This window comes from Psammomys obesus, unplaced genomic scaffold (assembly GCF_907164565.1).
Source record: "Psammomys obesus unplaced genomic scaffold, mPsaObe1.curated_primary_1811, whole genome shotgun sequence".
Classification (NCBI taxonomy): domain Eukaryota; kingdom Metazoa; phylum Chordata; class Mammalia; order Rodentia; family Muridae; genus Psammomys; species Psammomys obesus.
The window spans coordinates 27,727,393-27,750,705 of record NW_026596046.1 but is presented as its reverse complement, the minus strand read 5'-3'; the positions used below and the strand labels follow the sequence as shown (position 1 = coordinate 27,750,705).

Below are 23,313 nucleotides of genomic sequence, written 5' to 3'. Positions count from 1 at the left end.
GATCAAAATGACAGATGATGAGAGGATAGCAGTAGAAAAAAAAATGAAGGGAAGAAATGGGCGAGAGCCAGAGGTATACAGAGCATCCCCTGGCTCAGTCCTGAAGGGCTGGCAGTAGGATCTAAGACAGCTCACAGAGGCACCGAGTGCAGCTTCATCTAGATGGGCTTGCCAAGTGTATAGAGCCAACCCCTGAATTTGGGTCTGGGAGAAAAGGCTTTCAAAGAATAGGCCATCAATCTCATGGAAAAGAGCAATAAGCAAATGCCTCAGCAATAACTGGCTGACAGGTGGGATTTCGGTTTTGGTAAAGCTGAGACCCCCATGGTGCTACACATTGTACCAGAGCATGAAAAATAGCACCAGTGACACGATCTGGCACTTTTCTGAAAGGGCCCAGCATGTGAAGGTGACACTGTGCCCCCAGCGAGCCTTCAGATTGGAGAGAGCTCCGGACAAAGTTTGCAGTGTTAGCACCAGTCTGGCCCACGGCTCCAGGTGCATTTGCACCAGATGTGATCTGGGTGACTTTCATGCCATTTCTATGTCGTCAGCAGATTTGCTGCAAAATACACCAGTTCTTTGGAGCCATAGAGACCTCAACATTGGGAAGCGCAAGACAACACAACAAAATGGATGAGTGAATTCTATAGGAAAAGACCCTCTCACCAATGTGCTTGGTGATTCTTCAAGCAAATATATATGTATATATATTTATATAAATCTACATAAAAAATCAGTGCAAATGCTAATTTGGAAGCATCTACACTGGGAAAATAAATAATCATATGACTACAAAACCAATGGTTTGTGGTTCAATTTGATTGTACTCAGCCACAGCAATACTATCAAATGGAAAGCACATCACACAACTGGAGGAAACATCTACTCATTAATGACAGTCCTCTAAGGTAAATGGGTGCATGCTCAGTGGAGAAACCAAAGAAGTTAGCATGGCGGCCTATAAAGAGAGCTGGGATCAGGAATGGCATTCTAGTGGCAGAAAACTTCTGAGAGCAATATTGATGGAAGTTGGCCTCGACCTGAAACTGGTGAGTTGCAGACATGGACACATCTTTTAACATTTTGAGCCCTCTAAGGCTAACTCTAGAAAAATTAAACTTTCCTATGAGGGAAAAAAATGTGCATGGCTGCTTGCTTCTCCTTCCACAGGCAAAGGCAGCCTCAAGACTATAGGTAGATACATAATTCTGCATTTTAATGTTTGTTTTGGTGCCTGCAGCTGGGCAGACGATGGTTTTTAGTGAAAGGTGAACAACCCTTGGTTTTGGAAAGAGACTCTCAGTTTTAAGTTCTGAAGTTCTAGCTTAGAAGAAGCCCCATCACTCTGATGGCTCTGTCATGTGTTCTTGTACTCCAGCCTGCATGCTGGTTGGCTGCACAGTGTGGCAGAATCCCTGCCAGGTCTTGATGTACCCCAGAAATAAGGCGATGGGGCTTAATCTGGGCAGGCATAGAACCCAGACATGAGTGGTTATTAATAACACTAAAAAGTCTCTCTCTGAACACTGGGCAGACCCATTGCTGACGCCACCATCAGCGCTAACGTGGGAAGCTAACTTTATGTTTCAGCTTATAGGCTTTGGGAGGTTTCTTTTTTAAAATCATCATTAGTATAATTGTTAGAAAAATAAACTTGGTCCAGGTGCAGCCCTAAGAAAGGCAATTCAACTGATCGAGCTCAAAGTCAGAAATCGTCCTCTCCTTGTGGTTCTCTTTGCCCTATGTACTGAAACAAAAATTGTGCATCCCTCACCACTCCCAACCAGATAACTTCTCTTTTTTCTCTTCCTCATAGAAAGGACAGATCTCCCCCTGTAATGCCAACTCGGGCTTTTACAAAACACTCATTGCTCTGTGGGAAAAAAAAAAAAGAAAAGATAATCCTAATGACTTATGGTTTGCTGGAATACTGAATGGTTCTTGAACTGTATGCCAGTAACTAGGGTCAAAGTTATTTGACTATCTGTGTGGTTGACTCAGGCTGTTTGACGAGAGGAAAGCAATTGTTCCCTTTTGATTATTTGCATGAGTTTGTCTCTGAAAAGCCATTGGCTTAAAAAAAAAGAATTGTAACAAAAATCTCTTCCAAAAAGATCTATGAGGGAAAGTTATGAAGGAGTGTGTTCCGTAAGAGTGTATCGCTAGTGTGCTAGTGTGCATGGGGGATGGGGGATGGGTGGGAGGGGGAAGTCTTCATCAGACCTGCAGGGAACTCAGGTACTCTGAATGGATAATTGGCAACAAACGGGTGAGCGCAGCCTCAAATTCTGGAATTTGATCTTCTGCTGAGAGTGCGTACATTTAGTCTTTCAATGTTTTTTTTTTTTTTTAGTCTTTACAAAATATTTCACAAAACTTTTTAACCTATAGAAATTCATTTCTATACATTTAATATATTTTATTGTATAAATTATTCTCATCTTTAGTGCTTTCTTTCAGCTTATAAATGGCAAAATAGACAATGACAATCATAAAGCTAGGCCAGATGGAATCCCCTCCTCAGTAAGATTAATCCTCCATACACTTGTCAATTTTATGACACGCTTGTCTTTGCACTTGCCAGCCAAGGAAACTAAGCAATCATCCTCCCCTGACAATATGTTGTCTCCAAAGGGACCCCTTCCTGTTTTCCTTATTTCCTTTGCTTGTTAAGAAATCAAAGGATGTGCATAGTTATAAAATTCGAATGTACCAATTACAGAGGTGGGGAAGGGGAAGGTTGGCGAGGTTTGAGTGCTGGCCACTTTTCTTAAAGCAAAAAACACAGAGAGCTCAGCAGCTAAATCAGCTCTGGACATCTGCTGGGGTGAGAAGGCTGCCCATCTCTAGGGCAGAGAGCCCATCAGAGGTCTATCCCTACACCTGGTACTTTGAGCAAACCAAAGCCTTCCTGCATACTGCAATGTCTTTTCTGTCCCACCCTTTGGCCCCTCTGTTTCCTTCATGGCTTCACACAGTTTGTGTTGTACATTCATAAGGATTCACATTGACTGCAAAAACATAAATGCAACAAAAACATAAAAGCCTCCAAGTATTATATTATATATATTTTGTTCTTCTAAATGCTCTTCTGTCGTTGTCAGAGGTGCAGTAGCTAATTTATAACTTTTCCTTTGAGGGAATCCAGATGAAAGGTCCAGACTGCTCTTCAATAACAAGCTTGCATTGATTGTAAATATCTTCTAAGGTGTCTCCTTGGACAATAGCTGTGGCAAAAACAAAAATACCCAGAGTTAGGAGGCATTCCGTTGGGGGCAAGGACAGTGATCTCTCACCCAACAGAAGCTCGAATCAGCAACAGACAACTCATCATGAGGCTTGATGTTCATCATGAGAACTTGGGTTCTCTGGAAGTGCAGCAATCCTTCTTAATTGCTGAGCCATCTCTCCAGCTCTTTGTTTTTTTTTTTTTCCCCACGTGGATGCTATCCTAGAATGAAGTAACACTCATACTGCTGAGAGAAACCTTAATGTTAACTTTGGTAAAAATAATTACACACTGCTCTGCTGCTGGCACTTTGAGTATTCAGAACAACTGCAACAAACACCATCTCACTTCCTGCCAGTAATTCACGAGGGGGGTTGTTGTAATTAATGTTATTTTGGAGGATGCTGGGGTCAAATTCTGAGCCTTATACAAGCCTGGCAAAAAGTCTACTCCTGGAGCTACACCTCAGACTCAGGATCTTGTTTATAAACCATTGAGAATCAGCTGTAAGATAAATTCAACCAAAGCTGGTTTCTCTCTGATTTAATCAGTGTTTCCTAAGAGCAGGGAAGAAGGAGGAACTCAGGACATCCACAAGAAATTCATATTTCATCCCTAAAATATCTTGTTGCCAAAGACGTTTTTAAAAAGTCAAAAGCTGTTATTGCACTTACAACAGCATTAACGGAAACATCTCCAAGTTTGTTTCTTGCGCTGCTGACTGAGGAGATAGGCCTACAGGTCTTCAAAGCAGGAACCGCAGGACAGTAACTGTTGAAGACACTGTCCATTTTGAGCCTAAAAACATCCATTTTCATGTTTTCTGAATCAATCAGGGAGATAGTTTAACGAGGGAGTATGTTTAAGATCTCTTTGATAGCAGAAGACAGCTCAGAGGCATCTGCCACTCCTGGTTTAGGGCCAGTGGAGAACTGGAAGCGAGCTAGCTCAGAGAGGAGAGAATCTGGAGCCCTAAACCAAATAGGCAAGGCAGACAGCATAGAAAACATAACTAGGCAATCTCTACTGGAAGGCTCTGGGGCCTGGCTTTACCAGGCATGGAACAGATTCTAGCACAACACCAGGCAATTTATCTTCTTTTCCTGTAGTGCCTGGGGCCAAGGAAACTTACCTGTAAAATATTCTCCGAATTCTTGTTCTAGCTTAATTGCCCGGTCATAGGTTTTCTTGGCTTGCTCCTCTGTTAGCCGTTTATTCATCTCCCTGGGAAACGAGCGTTTGATATTAGAGCACAAAGAGTATACTGAATCTTCCAAATTTTAAAATGCATAGCAAAAAAGAGCCCTGCTTCACTTTGGATTCACTGGTGTAGCCATTTCTGTTGTTGACAGCTCCTTTCCAGGGTGTTCACTCCCTTGGAGGACAGGCATCATGTGCAGCAAAGAACTGAAGGAGAACCCATCTCCTTGTGACCTGTGGCCTCTGTTTGTTCCCCTGCAGTCCCTAGAGTGGGACTAAACTTCCTTTCCAACAGGAACTACCGTATTTAAATGAAGTGCTTGTGTGTCCCTTGAGGTTCCACTTCAACAGAACAGACTGTCCTTCAACCACTTTTCGGTTGTATTCCTAAACCCAAACTTCCTATGTTTGACTTTGAGTAGATTTCCACATCTCTAACATGCATGTAGGACACAGAATTCAACACAGTCTTCTAGAAGTGGTCAGAAGAAAGAGGAAATTATATCTGGGTTTGTGAGGCAGCACTATATCAAACAGAACTAGTCTTGTTTGTTCTCAGGTCCTTACTTTACAAAAGGTTTAGTTTCTTGCCTTCATCCCTTCTAAGGTCTGCAGTTCATGCTCCATGCAAGCCTGATAAGCAGAAACAAACAGAGCTTCTGGTGTATTATGGGAAGTAGGGCAGATCCCTGAGGTATGCTGTGGCTCTAACTACTCAACCTCTACAAACATTGAGGCATGTCCATAGTGACGAGGACTCTAGACTTCCTGTTCTTGTGACCAAGTGACAGCAGAAGTGTCTGCTGAAGGACTGAGCTACAGTGGACACAGAATATCTGAAAAGTGCTGGGACCACAGTATTTTTAACTGTGACTATAATCAAGCAGTTTAGTCAAATGGTGAGCTAGGAGAGGGAGCTTTGTACAGAAGGATCTCTAACCTAGTGGGTGTAGGGTACAGTTGGATAGAAGGAATAGCCTTTATTAGCACCACGTGGTAAATGTGGTTGCAAGCAACTAGTTGACTAAGTGGCTAATCGGGATTTGGTGCGATCTCAAGAATGATTTGAAGTGATGGCTATTCGTGGAGCCTGATCTGATCAGTACATTTATGAACAGAACTATGATACCCTATCCTGTCAACACAAAGAATTACTCTTTGTAAATTAAAATGTATTGAAAAGGCAAAACAACAACAACAAAAAAGAAACTCTGATGGCTGTTTGATTTTTGTTCAGATAGGAAATGAACTACAAAGAAATTTTGCCTATGACAGTCTTCGTCTGGTTTATAACTGACTATGTAGAAGAATGTTATTTGATTATATGGTACCTTAAATGCTACCTAGTCTCAAGGGCAAAGAAGCTGGGAGGAAAATACATATTTTTCTAATTTTTGCTAAAAGGAATTTATTGATTTCTACTCTGGGTTAGTGTTATCCTTCCAGAGCCTCTAGCCATTGAAAGTAGAATTTCAACCAAGTGAACAGACATTTTGATTGGCTGGTTAGGTGCCTTTCTGAAAGCATCAGGGCCTTATATGTCCCTTACGGGCCAGAGATCCAGGTTTGGAACACCTGGTCTTTGTCAATCTCTTTCCTGGTGCAAGTTGTGGGGGCTTGAAGTAGCGAGGGGACTTTGCTACTTCAAGGTTGTAGGTTGTCTATGAAATAACAGGGGTTCTAGAGTAAGAACTTGAACCCCTCCTCCTAATCACACTCTATCCGGGGTCATATTATAGCAAAGTGGGCTATCTTTTGAAACATGGTTATGTGAAGAAAGAAGTTGGGCATGGGTTTGGATGCCACTGAAAGTTGAAGTACAAAGTAGGTATTTACTGAACCTTTGTTGCTTAAATAGTCTCACTGTACTCCTCAGGATTGATGCCTAAGCTTTGGGTTCTTAGAGGGAGAAGCCTGTGGCTTGTTCATTAACGCATGGCATGAGCTTGATTCAACAATTGTCGAGTGAGTGAGTGAAATAGTGTTGAGTGAGGCAAATAAACATAATTACGGCATACATACAAGTAGAGGTAAGCACAGTGCATCATGGGTTCAAAGCTATAACAGACCATCGGTGGTGGTAGGAACATGGACACAGGAAAGCTTCTCATTGCCCTGGGGTAGGCAGAGAAGTCAGGAGGCGGCACATTATGAAAACATCTCTTTCGTATATGCCCTTGAATTTACATTCCTCTCAAGAGGCAGCTGTGCGCTTGCTGATCAGCTTTGTGCACGAGGCATGTAAGAAGTAATGTGTGTGATGGTGTGTCACTGTCTCGTTGTGACAGCTGCCATGCTTTTGTTCCGGCTGACCAAGCTTTGCCCCTTCTTGGGGAATGGGCAACTCATGACAGCGTTGCTCCCGAAGTAAAAAGCCTCAGGAAAGAGTGAACCATAAACAGCTCCCCTTAGTAATGAGATCACACAAGGCTGAGTGTCATGGCCACAGATATGGCTGCAGCAAATTATGACAAAGACACTGCCCTCATTGTGGCATCCAGTCTTTGGCATGCTTAATTTTCCTTGGTGATAAGTGCCTGTGACAGGGCCCTAAGGCAGAGCTAAATAAATCATCTGGTACTTATGGAAGGAAGATCTTCCACTGAGCACCAGATGGGCTGTCTCCCACCGTCACACTGGACTAACTGTGCCACTGCTCTTGGTCCCTCAGGCTTTCCTTCCCTAGAAAGTCATCTACCCCATTGTGTTATGTGGACTAATTTCTATTTCTAAAATGAGCTTTTATGTTGCTGTTCCCAAGAGGCGGGCACTACTTTTCTCCTCTTGAAGGTAACATTGCATAGCTTTGTGCTGCAGTCTACAGATTATAAGTCACTTTTACATAATGACATTTGTGGTTACTTAACTAACTATGAAATACCCTACACAGAAGAAGCTTCACACATGCCCCTGGAGTAATAACAGGAACACTTATTATCATCAGCACACATTTGTCTATGTGGTAACTAGTTAATATTCTTCACATTTGCTTCCTAATTTTATTTTCCTGTCTTGGCAAAAACCCTTGTCTACTTTTACTTCTGGGGATATACTCTGCTTTAAGGATATAATTCTGGCAATTTCCCCAGAGATCAACTATGTGTTTTAAGTTAATTCTTTCAACTGCCATTTCAACTATTATGGTTCAGTTTGCAGCTTCTTTCTCAGAGGAGACCAGACAGGTCGCTGATAGCCTCAGAAAACAATGGCCTTCATCTCTGGGAATACCTTCTATTTTCACCATCTTTCCAAAAGCATTGTTTTCCAGTGTGTTCTGTATGGTTCAGTCTAACAATACTCTCCCACAGCCTGCCTACAGGCAAGTCTTTGAGTTAGGATGCATTGATGTTATCTCTGGCATTCTATAGGAAGCTGCTTGTGTTTTATAATGAGATTAAATTAATGCTCCAAAAAGTAACCTCATATCTTTTGCAATAATAATACTATTTATTGAGTGTGCAGTCATATGACATTGACTATATGAGCCTCTGTGACCCTGTTCAGCCTTCTCTCTACAAGATACATGTCACCATCTAGTTTATAGGTGAGGATCTAATCCTAGGGAGTTCTAGCCATTTGGGCTGAGGTTATATGAAGGATCACTGGTAAAGGAAAGAGCTGGTCTAGCCTGTCCACGTTTCATGTCTCTGCTTGTGGCCTGTTTGCTTTGCTACTGTTACCTACAGCAGTGTCACTGTTATAGGGGAACTGTCCAGATGGGCGTTGTCAGATCATGATGTCTGTCTAATATGCTTACTGTTTTGTGAAGAGAGGTATTTTACAAGTGCTTATGTATTTTGCACAGATGTAGAGATGAATAAATTAAGAAAATAGTCATGTCACTAGGGAAGACTGTCTATATGTCTTAACATAGAGTCAGAATTCTCTGAAGGGCAATGTAGAATGTCAATGAGAAAATTCAAGTATTATTTGTTCCCTTTATTAAAAAAATCAAAACAAAATCACACATTTAATTATTTACCAGTGAAACTGTTCTCAAAGTTAGATATAATATAGAGATGACAGTCTCCTGTCATTTGCAAAAACAAAACCCAAACACTAAAATAACTGCTGTCTCCACCCAAAAACCTTTTAGACCAAATGAAGCTACAACAAATAGGAATTGTAATTAAATAATTTGTAAGACAGCAAAATGTTACTGACTCAAAACGTTCTGTGTACACACCCACATCCACGCATACACGCACGCACACACATATGCAAAAAAGAATTGCTAAATGATCAACACTGGCCTTCCTCTATGACAAACCACGTGGCTGGGGATTAGGAGCAGGGAGCTTGAGGACTTGTCTTCCACTTACATCAGAGGTTCCAGAGACTTGGGCTTTATGAAGATGGCAATGGGATAGAGCTGGGCGACTTGTAACCGCTTAATAGCATTTCCAGATACATCAAGTATACAGTGTTTGCCCTGGTAAAAGATGAGAAAAATACTAGGTTAAAAATATCAAGAAAAATGGCCACTGTCCAATGAAATAAAATAAAGAGTGTTTTAGAGGAAGGCATGAAACTGGGTTAATAAGGACTGAACAGACATCTCACTTCAAAGAGTAATTTGAAGTCTGTGAGGGAGGTATTACTGAAAGCATTTTACAGGGTATAAGACAATAATGACCAATGACCCAAAATTCACTAGTAGGAAGACTGAAGCTCAGCTTTTGAGCATGGGCAGAACTGGTGGTTAGAGTATATACATTTCACCATTTTAACCAGTGCTAAACCTAGCAGAATGGGGATCACAGAAGCGTTGAGCAATTCTATATATTTGTTCAGCTCTTATGTGTACTCTGTCATGATACATACATGATTGAAGGCAGTTTTATATGGCATACACACACACATATATATATATAAATAATACATATATGGTTATAAGCTGATTCTTGTAGAGAGTATGTAAACTTGTTTGTTAACAGATAAAAAGCCTTCTTCTTTATAAAACACCTCATTTAATTTGGTTTCTGGAGCTGAGGATGCTGAGTGCCAGGAGCTACTTCATAAAATATTTCTGGGAAAGCAGAATGATTTGCCACATCACATTCTCCCTCCTGGGGAGAAATGGCCTTATTACTCTGAGCCTAAGAGAACTCTACACAAGAAAAGGGTATTTTATGTAGATAGAAGCAATCGTAAGTCAGCAGTGGGGGGGGGGAAGCATGTTGTCTGTATAAAATGAAGAGTCCAGCAAACGCTCGACTGCTTATCAGGAGTACACCAAGATGCTGCATGCCTTATCACTTAAATAATAAATCCCAGCTTTGCTGTCTGTGAAGTTCAGTAGTTATATGAAAGGAGTTAAGTGATGCTTCATTATGTACTAGCTGGTATTCTTTTCAGTTAGCACAGGCCATGTTTATATGTTCAAGGGGGAAAATACACACAGCTTTCTAGGTTACTGACTAGAAATAGTCCATGTAGCTCGAAAGGCTGCCTGCTGGGAAAAGGAAACTAGAGCTGTTCTAGTGTGTTCTCAGTCAACTTCCTAATGTCGATCTGTTCAGAAAGATAGCAGTTCTATTTACAGGGTTTCACACATGCTCACTGAATGCACCGATCAAGTCAAGTATATTCTTTCTAAGCAAACAGTTTTCTTGGTCCTTAGTAATTGCTATTCTTTCAGGTCAATATTGTTTAATATATGAGAAAGAATGAATATGTAGTACTTGTGTCAGTGCGACTGGCTTTTCTAACCCTTGTTCCATTTATTTTTCTGCAGATGATAGGTATCTATCATCTATCTATCGACTTACCTACCTACATACCTACCTTCCATTTGCTATAGACACCTAGGTTGATTCTATATCTTAGGTATTACTAATGTTGCCACAAGCACCATAGACCTGAAAAAAACCCTTTGATATGCTGATTTTACATCTTTTGGATATGTAGCCAGCAGTAGGACAGATGGTTCAGGCAGATCTAGTTTCGGTTTTCAAGATTTATTGTTTTTACTAACGTGTCCGCATGCGTGTTTGTGTAGGGGCATGTGCACGTCTGTAGGTGCTGGCAGGTCAGAGGCATTGGACGTCGTGGAACTTGAGTTACAGACAGCTGAGAGTTGCCTGACATAGGTGCTGGGAACTGAACTCAAGTCTTTTTCAAGAGCTGGAAGTACTCCTAACCACTGAGCCATCTCTGCAGGCCTTGGATTTAATTTTGAAGTACTCCCATACTGCTCTCTATGATGGCTGCCCCAGTTCGCATTTCCCTTAAAAAGATAACAGGATTTCTTTGCCTTCCTATCTACCCAGCATTTGCTTGCTTGCTTATTTATTTATTTATTTATAATAGCAGTTTTTTACTGGGGTGCAGTTAAAATGGTTTTGAGTTGTTTTTCTGCTGGCCAATGATATTTACCTTTAATACATATGTCAGTCATTTGATGTCTTCTTTGAGAAGTGTCTGTCCACACCATCTGCCTATTTCAAACATTTAGAGTAATTATTTTGTTAAGTGTTTAGAGTCCCTATGTACATTTTAGAAATCATCTCTGTCAGATGACTGGCTGACAGGCATTTTCTCCCATCCTCTGGTTGTCTCCTTATTTTACTGTTTACTTTGCTGTGTGCTAACTTTTTAGTTTGATGTAATCTCATCTATCAATTTTTAATAATGTTTTCTGGGCTTTTAAGGTCCTACCCAATGTCTTGATGTTAACCTGCATTTCCCCTACCAATTAAAGAATTTCTGGTCTCACATTTAGGTTCACAACTCACTCTGAGAGGATTTTTGTCCATGTGTCTGATACTCTGTCTAAATCATTGTTGCTTTCATTAATATGGCTATGTGGTATGTCTTGAATTTGGGAATTGGGGTCTTTGTTCTTTCTGCTCAATATGGTTTTGGCTGTGTTTCCTTTCCTTGTGCATGTGCTTCCATGTAGGTTTAGAATTAAATTACTTCAAATTTTGTGAAGACTATCATTCATATTTTGATAGGGATTGTACTGTATCAGCATTGTGATTTTGGCAGTCTGTCAGTTACTTCTCTGTTGCTGCAATAAAATATCAGATAATAAAGTGCAAACTTAAGAAAGGAAGGGCAGAGTCCATCATGGCAGAGAAGTCACGGTGGCTGGAGCATGAAGTGACTGGCCACAGACAGGAAGCAGAGACAGGTAAATGCTGGTGTGCAGCTCTTTCTCTTTTAATGAAGTCTGAGACCCCAGGGGACCCTAGCACATGGAATCAAGCAGCCCACATTTAAGGAGGGTCTTTCCACAGCAATTAAACTTGCCTGAATAATCTCTCCAGACATGCTGAGAGATTTGTTGCCAGTTCCATCAAACTGTCAATCAGGATTACCCATGGTGGGCAGTGGGGACCTTTTAGCAATGTTAGTTCTAGTCCATGAGCGTAAGAAGTCTTACTTTTTTCTTTTTTTTTTTTTTTTATGACTCTTCAATGTCTTTTATCAGCATCTTGTATTTTCTCATGAAAATCTTTCACTTTCTTGGCTAAGCTTATTTCTAGGCACCTTACTATTTTTATAGCAATTATAAATTGAATTGTTTTCACGGTTTTCTAGAAAATTAATAGAATGTAGAAAAACCTGATATTTGTATGTTGATTTGTATATTTTGGTGCTTTACAAAATTAGTTTGTCAGTTTTATTTTTATTGCTTTTATTTTAGCCCTGTGATGAAATCAACTATATTGAATGAACTTGATGTTCTCCATTCTTGTTTGTTCTTTTTCTTCTCTACTCTTCTGAGATAGGACCTTGATACACTGCTTAGATTGTTCAAAAACTTGTGCAATTATTATGCACCTATTATTGATTTCTCAAGTAGTTTAGACCTTATGGGTGAACTACCATGAATGGTTTGATTTAATGTTATTTTGTGAGTAATGTTTGCATCTATGAATTTCTTTTTCTTTTATTGTTGTATTCTTGTGTGGCTTTGGGACTAGAATAATGCTGGCTATAAAATAAATTTGGGAATTTCAATCATATGAAGGAGGTAGAAAAGTTATCATTAGTAGTAATATTCTTTCTCTCTCTCTCCTTCCCTTTTTTCTTAATTCCTTCCCTCTAAAGTTTTGAGCTAGGGTCTTGTATAGCCCAAGTTGGCTTCAAACTTGCTGTATAGTTGAGGCTGCCCTTGAACTCTGGATCATATTTTTTCAGCCTCTGAAGGGCTGGTATTAAAAAAGCATGTACCACCATGACGGACTTCATTAATTCTTCCTTAAAAGAATATTTGTGAAGCCACTGATCCTTGATTTACTTTCTTGGAAAACATTTTTTTTCCAATGTGTAACATGGCTTATTTTATTCCATGAGTTTCATTTTTAGTATGTACATATATGAAATGTCATAATATATCTTGATCATACTCAACCTTTATTACCCTCTCTTGTCCCAGTTCAACGGCCACTGGATCCCCATCCTCTTCCCAACTAGTCCCTTTTTACTTAATGAATTCCTCTTTACTTACTTTAAATAGGGTTGGCTATAGGTGCTCAGGGGAGGTGTTATTTGCAGGAACATGGAAACTTACTAATGGCTATGCCACTGATAACATGTTCTATCTTCCCAGCAACCAGTAACTGCCTCTAGATTTTTAGAGAGAAGTGGGGCTTCATACACCCCCTTGGGAGACATTTTATTAGCAGCTTAGGTATTATTGCTTGTGATTGCTGTATTCAGACTTTTCATGTCCTCACAGTTCAATTTTAATAAGTAGCCATATGTATCCAGGAAATTTTCTCTATCATGCAGGGTTTTTGATGTATTATCATATCATTTTTCATTAAATTTCCCAATGATCCTTTGCATTTCTGAGGGGCATAGGATGGGATGTCTCCTGTTTCATCTTTAACTTTTAATTTAGTCATCTCTCTTTTCTTGGTTAGTATAGTTTAAGTTCTGTCAATTTTGTTTATCTTTTTGGAAGCCGACACTTTGGTTCAGGCATCTTTTGTATTGTCTCTACAGTCTCTGTACCGTCTACTTCTTGTATAATCATTGTTCTTTGTTTCCTTCCAGCAATCTCACTTGGTGTCCTTGCTTCTCTAGTAGTAAGAGCATTGTTTGGTTACTTATTGGAAATCTGTTTTTTTTTTTTTTTTTTTTTTTTTATTTCCATGTAAGTGGCTGCTTACTGTTATTAACTTTGTAGTTCTCTATTGTTATAGTTTTGGTGTGTTGCATTGCTATCTTCATTTATTGGGGGGGTTATTTAGGTTTTTCTAATGTTTTCAAGAGTCACTCCTTGAATTCAATCCTCTGTTCACTTATAAAATTTCTTTTATTGTGGGCTTCTAGTTTTAATGACACATCCAGGATAACACTTCAATGGCTTTAAATTTGAATAGAATTGATGTGTGAATGTCTGTGAAATCCATTTGATTGATAACATAGGTGAACTCTATTGATTTTATGTTTTGTTTTTGGTCTGGATGACTTTTTTCCATTGATAAAAAGTGGGTGTTGGATTAGAGCCTGAGTCGTGTTCCCACTACTGCTGTACTGGGGACAGTCTTACAAAAGTGAGCCCTCTGACGTGAACTGCATATAGATGTATAATCTTTATATATTTTTGTTGCATTACTCCCTTAAGCACTATATAATGATGCTCTTTGTCTCTCTGTAGCCGGCCCCTCCCCATGTAGTATCTTAATTTGTAGCCCAGGCTGTCTTGAAACTTTCACTCTCTCTTGAATGCTGATGTTACAGACAGGTATCATCACACTTGACTATGTTTTGTTTTAGGTTTTGTTTTTCTCTTTTTTAGTATCCGTGAGGCTAGTCTAATGGTCATGAATACTTCAGTCGTTCCTAGACTTCCTGGGTACCCATTTCTCCTTGATTTTTAAAGGCTGATCTTGCTAGGTACAGTTTTTTTATTTTTTTTCTTCCAGACTTGGGCTACCTCACTGTGTTTCCTCTTACACTGTAGAATTTTTGTTGAGAAATCTGCTGTTAGTCTAATGATGATCCTCTTGAAAGTTTTTTTTCTAGCAGATTAAAAAATTGTTTTGTACTTTTGGTAGCTTGTATACTATACAATATTCTAATATTCCGTGGTAAAGTTGTATGTTTGTCATACTTATTTCAGGGCCCTATAAGCTACCTATTCTTTCATATATACATAGATTTTTTTTCTGTTGCTTTCTGTGTCTTTTTTCTCCCCATCTTTTGTGCTTTTGAAATTCGGATATTTGTTTATTTAATGGCTCTCTATATTTTCAATATTCTCAGCACTCTTTTTGTTTGACTGGGCCATTTCAAAAAAAACTGTCTTCCTGTTCATAAAATCTTTATCCATTTGATCTAACTGGTTATTGAGGCTACCAATTGCAGTTTTTTCAAAATTAAAAAAACATTTACACATATGAATCTTTGCCTGGTAAGCAAAAGGTGTTTCTTCTTTCACTGTTGATGATGTTACTATCAAAATCCAGGCCTGGTAGCCTGGGTAGTCATGACAGTCTAAAGCACTTTTCCTCTGTGCAGTAGTATGACCTCAGGTGCAGCATTGGGAGAGGGAAGAACTATGAAACACCCTCAGTGCTGTTCACTGACGGTCTTGACAAGGTATGGTGGTGGGTAGCAGTATGTATGAGGGCAGGAGCAGGAATCATGATGCTCTTTGATGGTGTCTGCGCAGGAGCAGGACCTCAGCCAGAGTCCCTTGTGAGAAAGAGAGATGCCCTTTGATGTGACAGTTGGAACTTTTGTTGTTGTCTTTCAACTCTAGTGCCTCTCTGGGATTGAGGATGTGTGGGACATGGATATCTGGGCAAAGTTTTGTTTTTCCTCTTTGGTGTCTCTGTCTTTGTATGCCTATGGTCAAAGAGACAGCTATTCTCTCCAGCACCACAGGGTGCCTGCCTTCAGCCCAGGCACTAGCATGAAGCCACACGTGATAGAGCACATCTTTCCCCTGTCTATCTATGTCTCAACCCCCATCCCTTACAGTGCAGGTTACTCAAGAGGCTCAGGCCACAGCCACTGTGCTTAGTTAGGCTGAATTCACAAGCCAGCTATCCCTAAATGGTTAGAGTAGAACAAATGTGGGGTTTTAAAAGAGGAGATTTTCTGACCCCAAGAGGAGTCCAAAATCAGACAAGTAGCTTTCTTCTCTAGATGGCTCCTGGGTCTGGTATGTTGGATGTCTTTTGGGGAAAGAAGTGAAATCCTTTTCCAAAATAAGGCTGCTCATCATAGAGGAATTTTCCTGTAGGCAGAATTGCCAGCATCTACACTGCAAGGGTTTGCTGGGAAGCTCTTTTCAACTCTTATTCCTGCTAGGAAGACACATCCCCTGGTTTTGGAGATGTCTTGCTTTCATTCCATGCTATTGTCCCAGATCTGGAGTCTTCAATGCTTCTTCTCCCCAACCCCCCCCAGCCCCATATTTTAGTTTTCTCTTACCCCACTTACCTTAATGGAACTATATACCTGTTACTTTGGGTCTCTGTGGAGGAGGTGAGTTGTTTAATTCATCAGTATATCAAAAGGGAGGTAACATCAAAAAGAGGGGTCATGCTGAGCCAAACAATCAGACAAATGTTTTCTTCCTCTGAATTATGCATGTGTCTTTAGAGGAGACAGGCTCTATCTACGGGCAGATCTTAAAGGCAGGGTAAAGTGGTTTCCCATCCTAGTCTCCCTCTAATATTCCCCTCTATTCTATGCTTCTGATATTCTCAAGAAGAAGGGAATTGCAACATCAGTGCCTCTTCTGTGTCAAAATTGCTGGCAGCAACAGGTTAGACCTTTCTCCCATGAATCTCCCTTCTACCATGACAATGTTAAGTTTCCAAAGAGAGAAAAAAACAGCTTATCTAGGTAACTAAGGGTAACAAAGCTCCCTTAATAAATTCCGTGTTATTTTCTTAGGTCACATAGTGAGCCAAGAACAAATCAAGTCCCCATTATCCACAGGCTGTTAGCTGTCTTTGGCCTAATGGGTCTCCTCTCTTTCCTTCATCCACAAGTCAGTCAGAATATTTTATTTAAATTAAAGATTAAAGATACTGCTTTAAGGTAATTTTTTGCATGGATATTAATTTGCAATCAGGAAGGAGCAAAGACCAAAGAAGTTAGCTACCAGAAACCTTTAGGGGAGTCAGGAGAGGACTAGCAAACGTACCCTTTCTGCTACAAATCTCACAGACTGCACACTGGTTCCATATAAATTGTCATTGTACTGGCCAGCTTCTATAAATTTGTGCTCTTGGATATCTTTCTCCATTTGTTCTCTAGAAATGACAAAGTGATAGTCTCTGCCGTCAACTTCGTAGTCACGCTTTGGCCTCGTAGTATCTTTATAAAAGAAGAAATAATGAAGGTAAGATGAACTTATAATTTAACTTCTTTTCCATGTGATATTTTCTCTACTAGTCCTTCAGCACAGATACACGGATATATGTCATATGTAATATGATGGGCCATAATATAGCAACAAGTGACAGTCTTACCATCCAGATAAGCAATGATGAAACAGGACAAAATACAAGAAATAACTTGTTTCAGGTATCAAACAGCAGACAAGGCACAGTTGTAATTATAAAGGATTAGAGACATGTGAGGGCAAGTTTCTATTTATCCTTCCTCTGATGCTGTGTCTAAGTGGAGAGTCCAGAGGCCACTCAGTTGTAAAAGATACTGCAGTTCATGTAAAATTGGACAGTTGGCTATTTGAGGACTGCCTTCAAAAGTCTAAAAGAAAGTTACAAATACAACAAGCTGGTCTGTCAGTACATTATTGCTTAAAAAAAAAAAGAGTAACAAAATCCAGATTCTCAACAAGACAGCACCACAACCAAGAGTGAGTGAATGTAATTCTAGCACTCAGGATTCAGAAGCAAGGTCATGAGTTCCAGACCAGTAGGGACTACATAGTGAGCCCCTGTTTTCAAATAACCACTACCACAAAATTGATAGCGCTACAACACAGACAGCGCATAGATTAGTAAAGTCGCAAGGAAAATGTGCCATATACTTAGGAGGTAAGAAGACCACATAATTATGAATATGTTTAAATGTTTAAAATAGGCTTAAAGTTACATATAGTTATGTATAGTTTAGGTGGGACTGAAAGTGATCAAATCTAACAATTTTATGTTAATGTTTTGTTAAGGGGACGATGTGAGAATAGCCATATAACTTTAAAAAGTTAACATGTGTTCAATCTTGAAGTTGATGAAAGCTAAGACCATTTTATTTCTAACTATACTCACTATAGTAATTTATAAAATATAACCCATAATATCAAAAAAGGAAAGGAAATCCAAAAGGTCTATACATTTTTCGGTGAATATAATTATTTTAAATGTTATTATATAACAGCTTAGATTTAAAAATTTATTAGGAGAAAGAATGAGCATATTTTAGTATTATGTGATATTCTATATGCTTCATGATTCTTTGGTTACCTAATTTCTTTTCATTCTGTAAAATAAATATATACTTATTACCATAGAACAGTGCTATTCATGAAAGAGGAAGAAAAACGGGAAAAGAAGAAGGGAATTGTGTGCAAGGCGGGAGGGCAAGTGGCAATGATGATGTTTAAAGTTCTTCTGATTCCGTTCTCTCAGCTTCAGTCAACAGCTTCCTCTTGCCCCTTCCCACCTGAAGACTGCTTGGCATGAGGACTCACTGTCCTGAGTCATTCAGAGACAATTTCACTGTGTGGTTTTGCTTCTGATCACCCTTGCTCAATGGATAAGGGTGTCACAGTGGCATTTCAGCCAATCTAGAAGAACTCACTGGGGCTTATAAAGAGCATGTTGTCTCAAGTGCTAGGGGACGTTCCAGGAGATCTTGTTATCTTCCAGGGATGAGGGTCAGTCCTTATCAACAGAAAATAGTACGTGACAGCCCAGATGAAAAGTGTTAGGTGGATATCCCAAGTCCTGTGCTCAGATAATAGGTAACTGATGACATATGAATCACACCAGAGACACTCCTTGAAGGGCAGGATTATGTTTGATTATCTATCAAGGATTCACGTTTTGGCCCAGAGAAAAGAAAAGTGAGACTTACGAGGCACACAGGAGCCAAATTTATCAGGAAATTCAGATATCAAGTCATCATTGATTCGATCCTTCATGGGGCCCAGGATAATCACCGGCCGGGTGTAGTTTACTGCAGGGAGGGAAAGGAAGATGCAGACGGTGCAATTCAAATGCAGTCCAGCCCCTCTTCAGAAGCGATTCTTCATGGCAGACTGCCAGCAAGTTGCCCTAAGCCTTATCCTGGGGTGAACTACTCATAGAACCCTGCACGCAGGAATGCACGTTTAGCCCTCTAGTTTAGCCCTTTAGTCAGGATGCTGACTCTGCTGCTGTTTGGATTTTTACTAACAGACAATAAAGCACCTGCAGCAGCTGCCAATGGAAAGGAGGAGGAGTTTTGCTTCTTTCAGACTTTAACTACCCCATGTCAAAACACTTGGATTTAGGGAGCCTAGGGGCAAAAAAAGCCAACCAGCCTTTTGGCCATTATTTAAAGTCATTGTTAATAACAACAACACTTCATGTATGTGCACTTTTTTTCCTCAGCTAAAAATACTGTCTGTGCTCCGCTGGGGACTTTGTGATTCCCTTGTGTTTTAGAAGGTATTTTAGACTATTTGATGCAAGGATGCTTCAATTTTCTCTGCAACACTTCTGCCGGCCTCCATCAGCTCTGTATAAATGTCTCCTGGAGCAGCCTACAGGTGGCCTGCCTCTGAGGTCTCCTAGGAAGTCCCTTCCAAAACTGGGCTGGCATCAGCTTCCCGGAAGCTGTTTTCCATCCGTCCTCCAGCTCAGGGCCCTCTGTGATTTGGACATGGGCCTTTTTTATTGAGGTCCCACCTCTCAAGGACTGTTCTGTCCTCTGGGAGCCATTACTGAGCCTGTGTCTGAGTATTATGCTGAGTTTGATGTCACCTGTCATAGCCTGGAAATCAGGAACTTGGGTATGCCGGGGAACTTACTTTCCTGCCTTGTGACAGGCTCATAGGAAAGAATGAGATCTTCTTGTCCTCCTGAGAAGAAAAGAAAGGAAAATTACAGTTAACAAACAGCCAGCCACAGCCGATAACTACAGTTCCTGTTCCAAAACACAGGAAATGCACAGTTGAGGGTTAATTTTCCTTGCACTCCCTCCTTGAACCATTCAAAAATGCCTCCATCCTCATAAAACTCTAAAGCCTGGCTATTGCACAGTCATAACTTTAAGTGATAATGGGCTGCTAGCTCTCTGCAGTGAGGGAGTTATCTGAAGGAGTGCTTTTTATCTGACGTTAGAAATGGTGCGCCATGCCTTCACACCAAGCATTACAAATAAAGCTACTTAGGAAAGGTTCATCCCATAATGCCACGCTACTTCATCAGAATTTCTGATCCTTGTAATTCATCTCCTATTTTATTTTCCTAAGTATGTGGTCCAAAAGCATGTGTCTATTTCATTTAAGACATATAAACTTTGTGAGAATATTATTACAGGATGCTAGGGGTTTAGTCTAATACTGAGTCATCAGGAGTCTGCCCTTGGTCAGTTTAATTAGATTCAAATTGAGGACACTGGGGTTATAGCTGTGGGACAGAGCATGCACTTAACATGTGGGAGACCTACTTCAAGCCCTGGTCCCTCTCCAAGTTGAAAGGTGTGTCCTAGGCAGTTGGTTAAGACTGCTGCTAACTCGTGCCCCGAGGCCTCAGAATGAAAACTAAGGTAAGCAATGCTGCAAAAATGCCAGCATTTCCACCAGCATCTGTTGCATGTCCTCTGCCTCAGGGTGGGCCTTGAGCCAACTGGTTACTATAGGGAGGTAATTTCAGCTTTGTTTAGCAATTAGTTTTAAGTCAAATTGATACACTAGATCAAATAGTTGGTCATGGGGTTGTCCCAGTCCAGCTGCAAATCCCAAACCTTCTGCTTCTATATTTGCATTAGGTTTAGCGTTGACCAATCTTTGGTGTGAGAATAGGGTAGAGATGTTGGAAACAGTTCAGTGTCTGCTTGAGGAGACACTGGAGGAGTTGTGGGATGGGAGGTGCTCTTTGCCAAGGCCAAAAGAGAGTCAACCTCATTGTTCTGTACTATAGTGTCCATGGACTGACCATCCCAAACAGTCTGTCACTACCAGTTTCTCTTTCATAGCTCCAATGTGGAAAATGCATAGATGGTTTTGGTAACTGCAGTTGATTTGGGTAACTCTTACGATATGTTTGTAATTGTAGAGAGCCTTGGTAGTGGTAAGAAATGGCTACCAACTTAAGTCACTTTTACCTTTACCCCAAAGAGGACTTATTGCTGGGACTGGCACTGCTAGGCCATACTATATCTTGAAGGGACAATGAGACTTGCTCCACATCTGCCCTAGAAGGGCTTAGGACAAACCCTTATGTCTGAGAAAGGCATCAGTGTGGGATGTTTCAGAATTTTATGTACTCAGGGAAAGAATCAAACACAAAAATCAGAGTTGAAGTGGGGAAAAAGTGACTGATGTTAAAGTCCCAGTTATCTGATCTGCAGATACACTGACATGCAGAAGGTGGGGGAGGGGGGAGTTTGTGGTGAAAAAGTCTGAGGGACAGTAGCATGGTTCACCCATGGTGGCAACGCTTGACTCTGACTTCATAGGGAAGGCTTGGTCAAATAGTCTGAATGGAGAATCCTGAGAAGGAGACAGAGCTGCAGGTGTCAGGGGCCAATATCAGAGGCTGCCTGCTACACTGGTTGTTCCATGAAAAATGCCATCCGCCACTGTGACTCAAGTGTTTTAAGATGTCAGAAGTCACGTTGTGATTTCCGTTGTAAAGAACAAGATGAGTAATGAGCCCAAAGGAAGACTTTATTCTGTGTGTCTGTGAATATAATCATTTCATTTTGGGAAATATAGTTTCCTCTAAATAAATATAATACGTCATGCTTCTATTTGAATCTCTTTCCAGTCATCTTGCAGAGCACCCCAATGGGATCTTCTGGACGCAAATCTTAAATAACATCTGATGTCAGTCTGCATCATTGTGATTCAGAAAACTGGGACAAGCCCAGATTTTCTTTTACGACAGAATTGTTTGTCCAGTGGTTTTTAGTATGCTTCTTATGGAAGGAACTGGTTTTCATTGAGAGCAGGCGGTAATGAAGCATCCTCTATGCATCCTGGCCCTTATGGGCCTGTTCAAGCAGGTACTGTGTGTGCATGGGAAGTGGTTGGAGAAGCCATGAGGTTGAGGCTATGTGAGACATATGGATTCAGCACCTTAACTCAGTTTCCATGCTCCAGTTTAAAAAACAAAACGGCCTAATGAGTAGTGGAAAAGAAACAGTGGAAACAGCCATTCTTACAGCAAAAAAGAGAGAAAAATGCACCTCTCTATGTCATTCTGCAGGACACAGGGGCTTTCCTTTCCTATCATTGGCGGCTTGTTCTCTTGGTAGTTGGTACTCTGGTGACCCATTTTATAGATGGAGAAGCTGAATCTGATGAGGCCCATTTGCTCTTAGTATATAGCCGAACCACGATTTAAATTCACAGCTGTTTTTCTCCGTTGGGTATTTCACTGTCTTAGGAGGGCGGGAGGTGTAGACTTCTCCATGGCAGTCACTGCAGTGAGCCAAGGGCATGGCTCAGAAAAGAGGGCAGGATCAGAGAGGCCCGCCTGTAGACACCCGCACTTCAGCTTTCCCTTGCTCTCTGTTGATATCATCCTCTGTAATCATCCTTAGTAGTTTTTTTTCCCTCTTTTTCCTCACAAGAGTTTGGCACTTAGAATAACAGCTGGCAAAAGGTACAAACCATGCTCAGTCTTATTTTGGCAACGTTGTTGGCTGGCAGTGGGCAAACAGCGCAGGCTGTGGGGTTTGTTGCCGTCAGACACTTGGCGGAGTTGTTTTCTAACAGACTCTGTACAACTCTGGGTGTGGGGAACAAGAACCCATTGCAGTGAAGTGTGGCTAGAGCAAGACTCCAGTGCTCCTTACCCAGAGACCCTCCCCCCCAAAAAAAGCTTCTGTTCTTCTAGGTTCTTGGAAACAAGAGAGGGAGTAGGGGAGTTGTATTTAAAGTTCTTAATTTAGTTCTTAATGCTCACACCTGACAGCTGTTCTGAATCAGGCTGAGAACGTTAGCATCAGAAAAGTTTAGGGTGGCGAGTAAGGACCTTGTGGTGGCACGCTTCCATTCTGTGCCCTCAAGGGGCAACATACAGTAGTCACTGCCTGGACTGCTGATGAGCTTCAGTGTTGTCACAAAAGTCTTTCATGGTTATTTCTTAGTTTTTCTTTTATGACTCCAGATGTTTTGCTTGCATGTATGTCTGTACATTTTCATATTCCTGGTGCCTGTGGAGGCAAGAGAGGCTATTGCACCCTCTTGAAACAAACATTTACAAACAGTTCTAAATCTCCATATGGGTACTTGGAATCAAACTCAGGTCTTCCGGAAGAATAGCAAGTATTCTTAACTGCTGAACCATCTCTCTGGCTCCTTTATACAATTCTTCAAGCAGCTTCAATTGGTTACAGTTGACATGTTGATTTACATCGATTCCTTAGCTCTGTTTCCATGAGACAGCCAAAAGATTAAATTGCTCAGCCAACAAACCAGGCTTAGTGCACAGTTAATGCTGGAAGCAGTTTTAGTCTTAATAATCTGATCCATGGTCCAGAATGGTGGCAACGTATTGGACGAAACAGCAAGAAGCTGGGGTTACAGAGCAGAGGGTGGAGGGAAGCGTGCATGGAGCCAGAATCACAAGATGTCCTTGCAACCTCAGGGCCACCGCTTCCTGGTGAGGTCCACAGCCTCTTAGAGCCCTGGCTGCCTCCTGTGCAAAGTAGGCTGTCAAGATAAGACCTACCTACCCACAGTTTCATCGCAGAAGTCAACCAAGACAGTAAAGTTGAAA

The 23,313-nt window shown here is 40.8% G+C and overlaps 1 protein-coding gene across 16 annotated transcripts in view; it reads right to left on the bottom strand.

The window, feature by feature from the left end:
• Nucleotides 1-2,437: 2,437 nt before the first annotated feature.
• The window catches only part of Dlg2 (discs large MAGUK scaffold protein 2), a 1,446,492-nt gene continuing 1,425,616 nt past the window's right edge, over nucleotides 2,438-23,313 (bottom strand). For all 16 annotated transcript variants that reach the window (XM_055623355.1, XM_055623352.1, XM_055623367.1 and 13 more), the window contains 6 exons: nucleotides 19,392-19,442; nucleotides 18,455-18,556; nucleotides 16,557-16,729; nucleotides 8,755-8,864; nucleotides 4,365-4,456; nucleotides 2,438-3,230 (listed from right to left, as the gene is read on the bottom strand). In XM_055623355.1, the coding sequence (XP_055479330.1) occupies nucleotides 3,124-3,230; nucleotides 4,365-4,456; nucleotides 8,755-8,864; nucleotides 16,557-16,729; nucleotides 18,455-18,556; nucleotides 19,392-19,442 (635 nt within the window). In that variant the 3' untranslated portion in view covers nucleotides 2,438-3,123. The remainder of the gene's footprint in view (nucleotides 3,231-4,364; nucleotides 4,457-8,754; nucleotides 8,865-16,556; nucleotides 16,730-18,454; nucleotides 18,557-19,391; nucleotides 19,443-23,313) is intronic.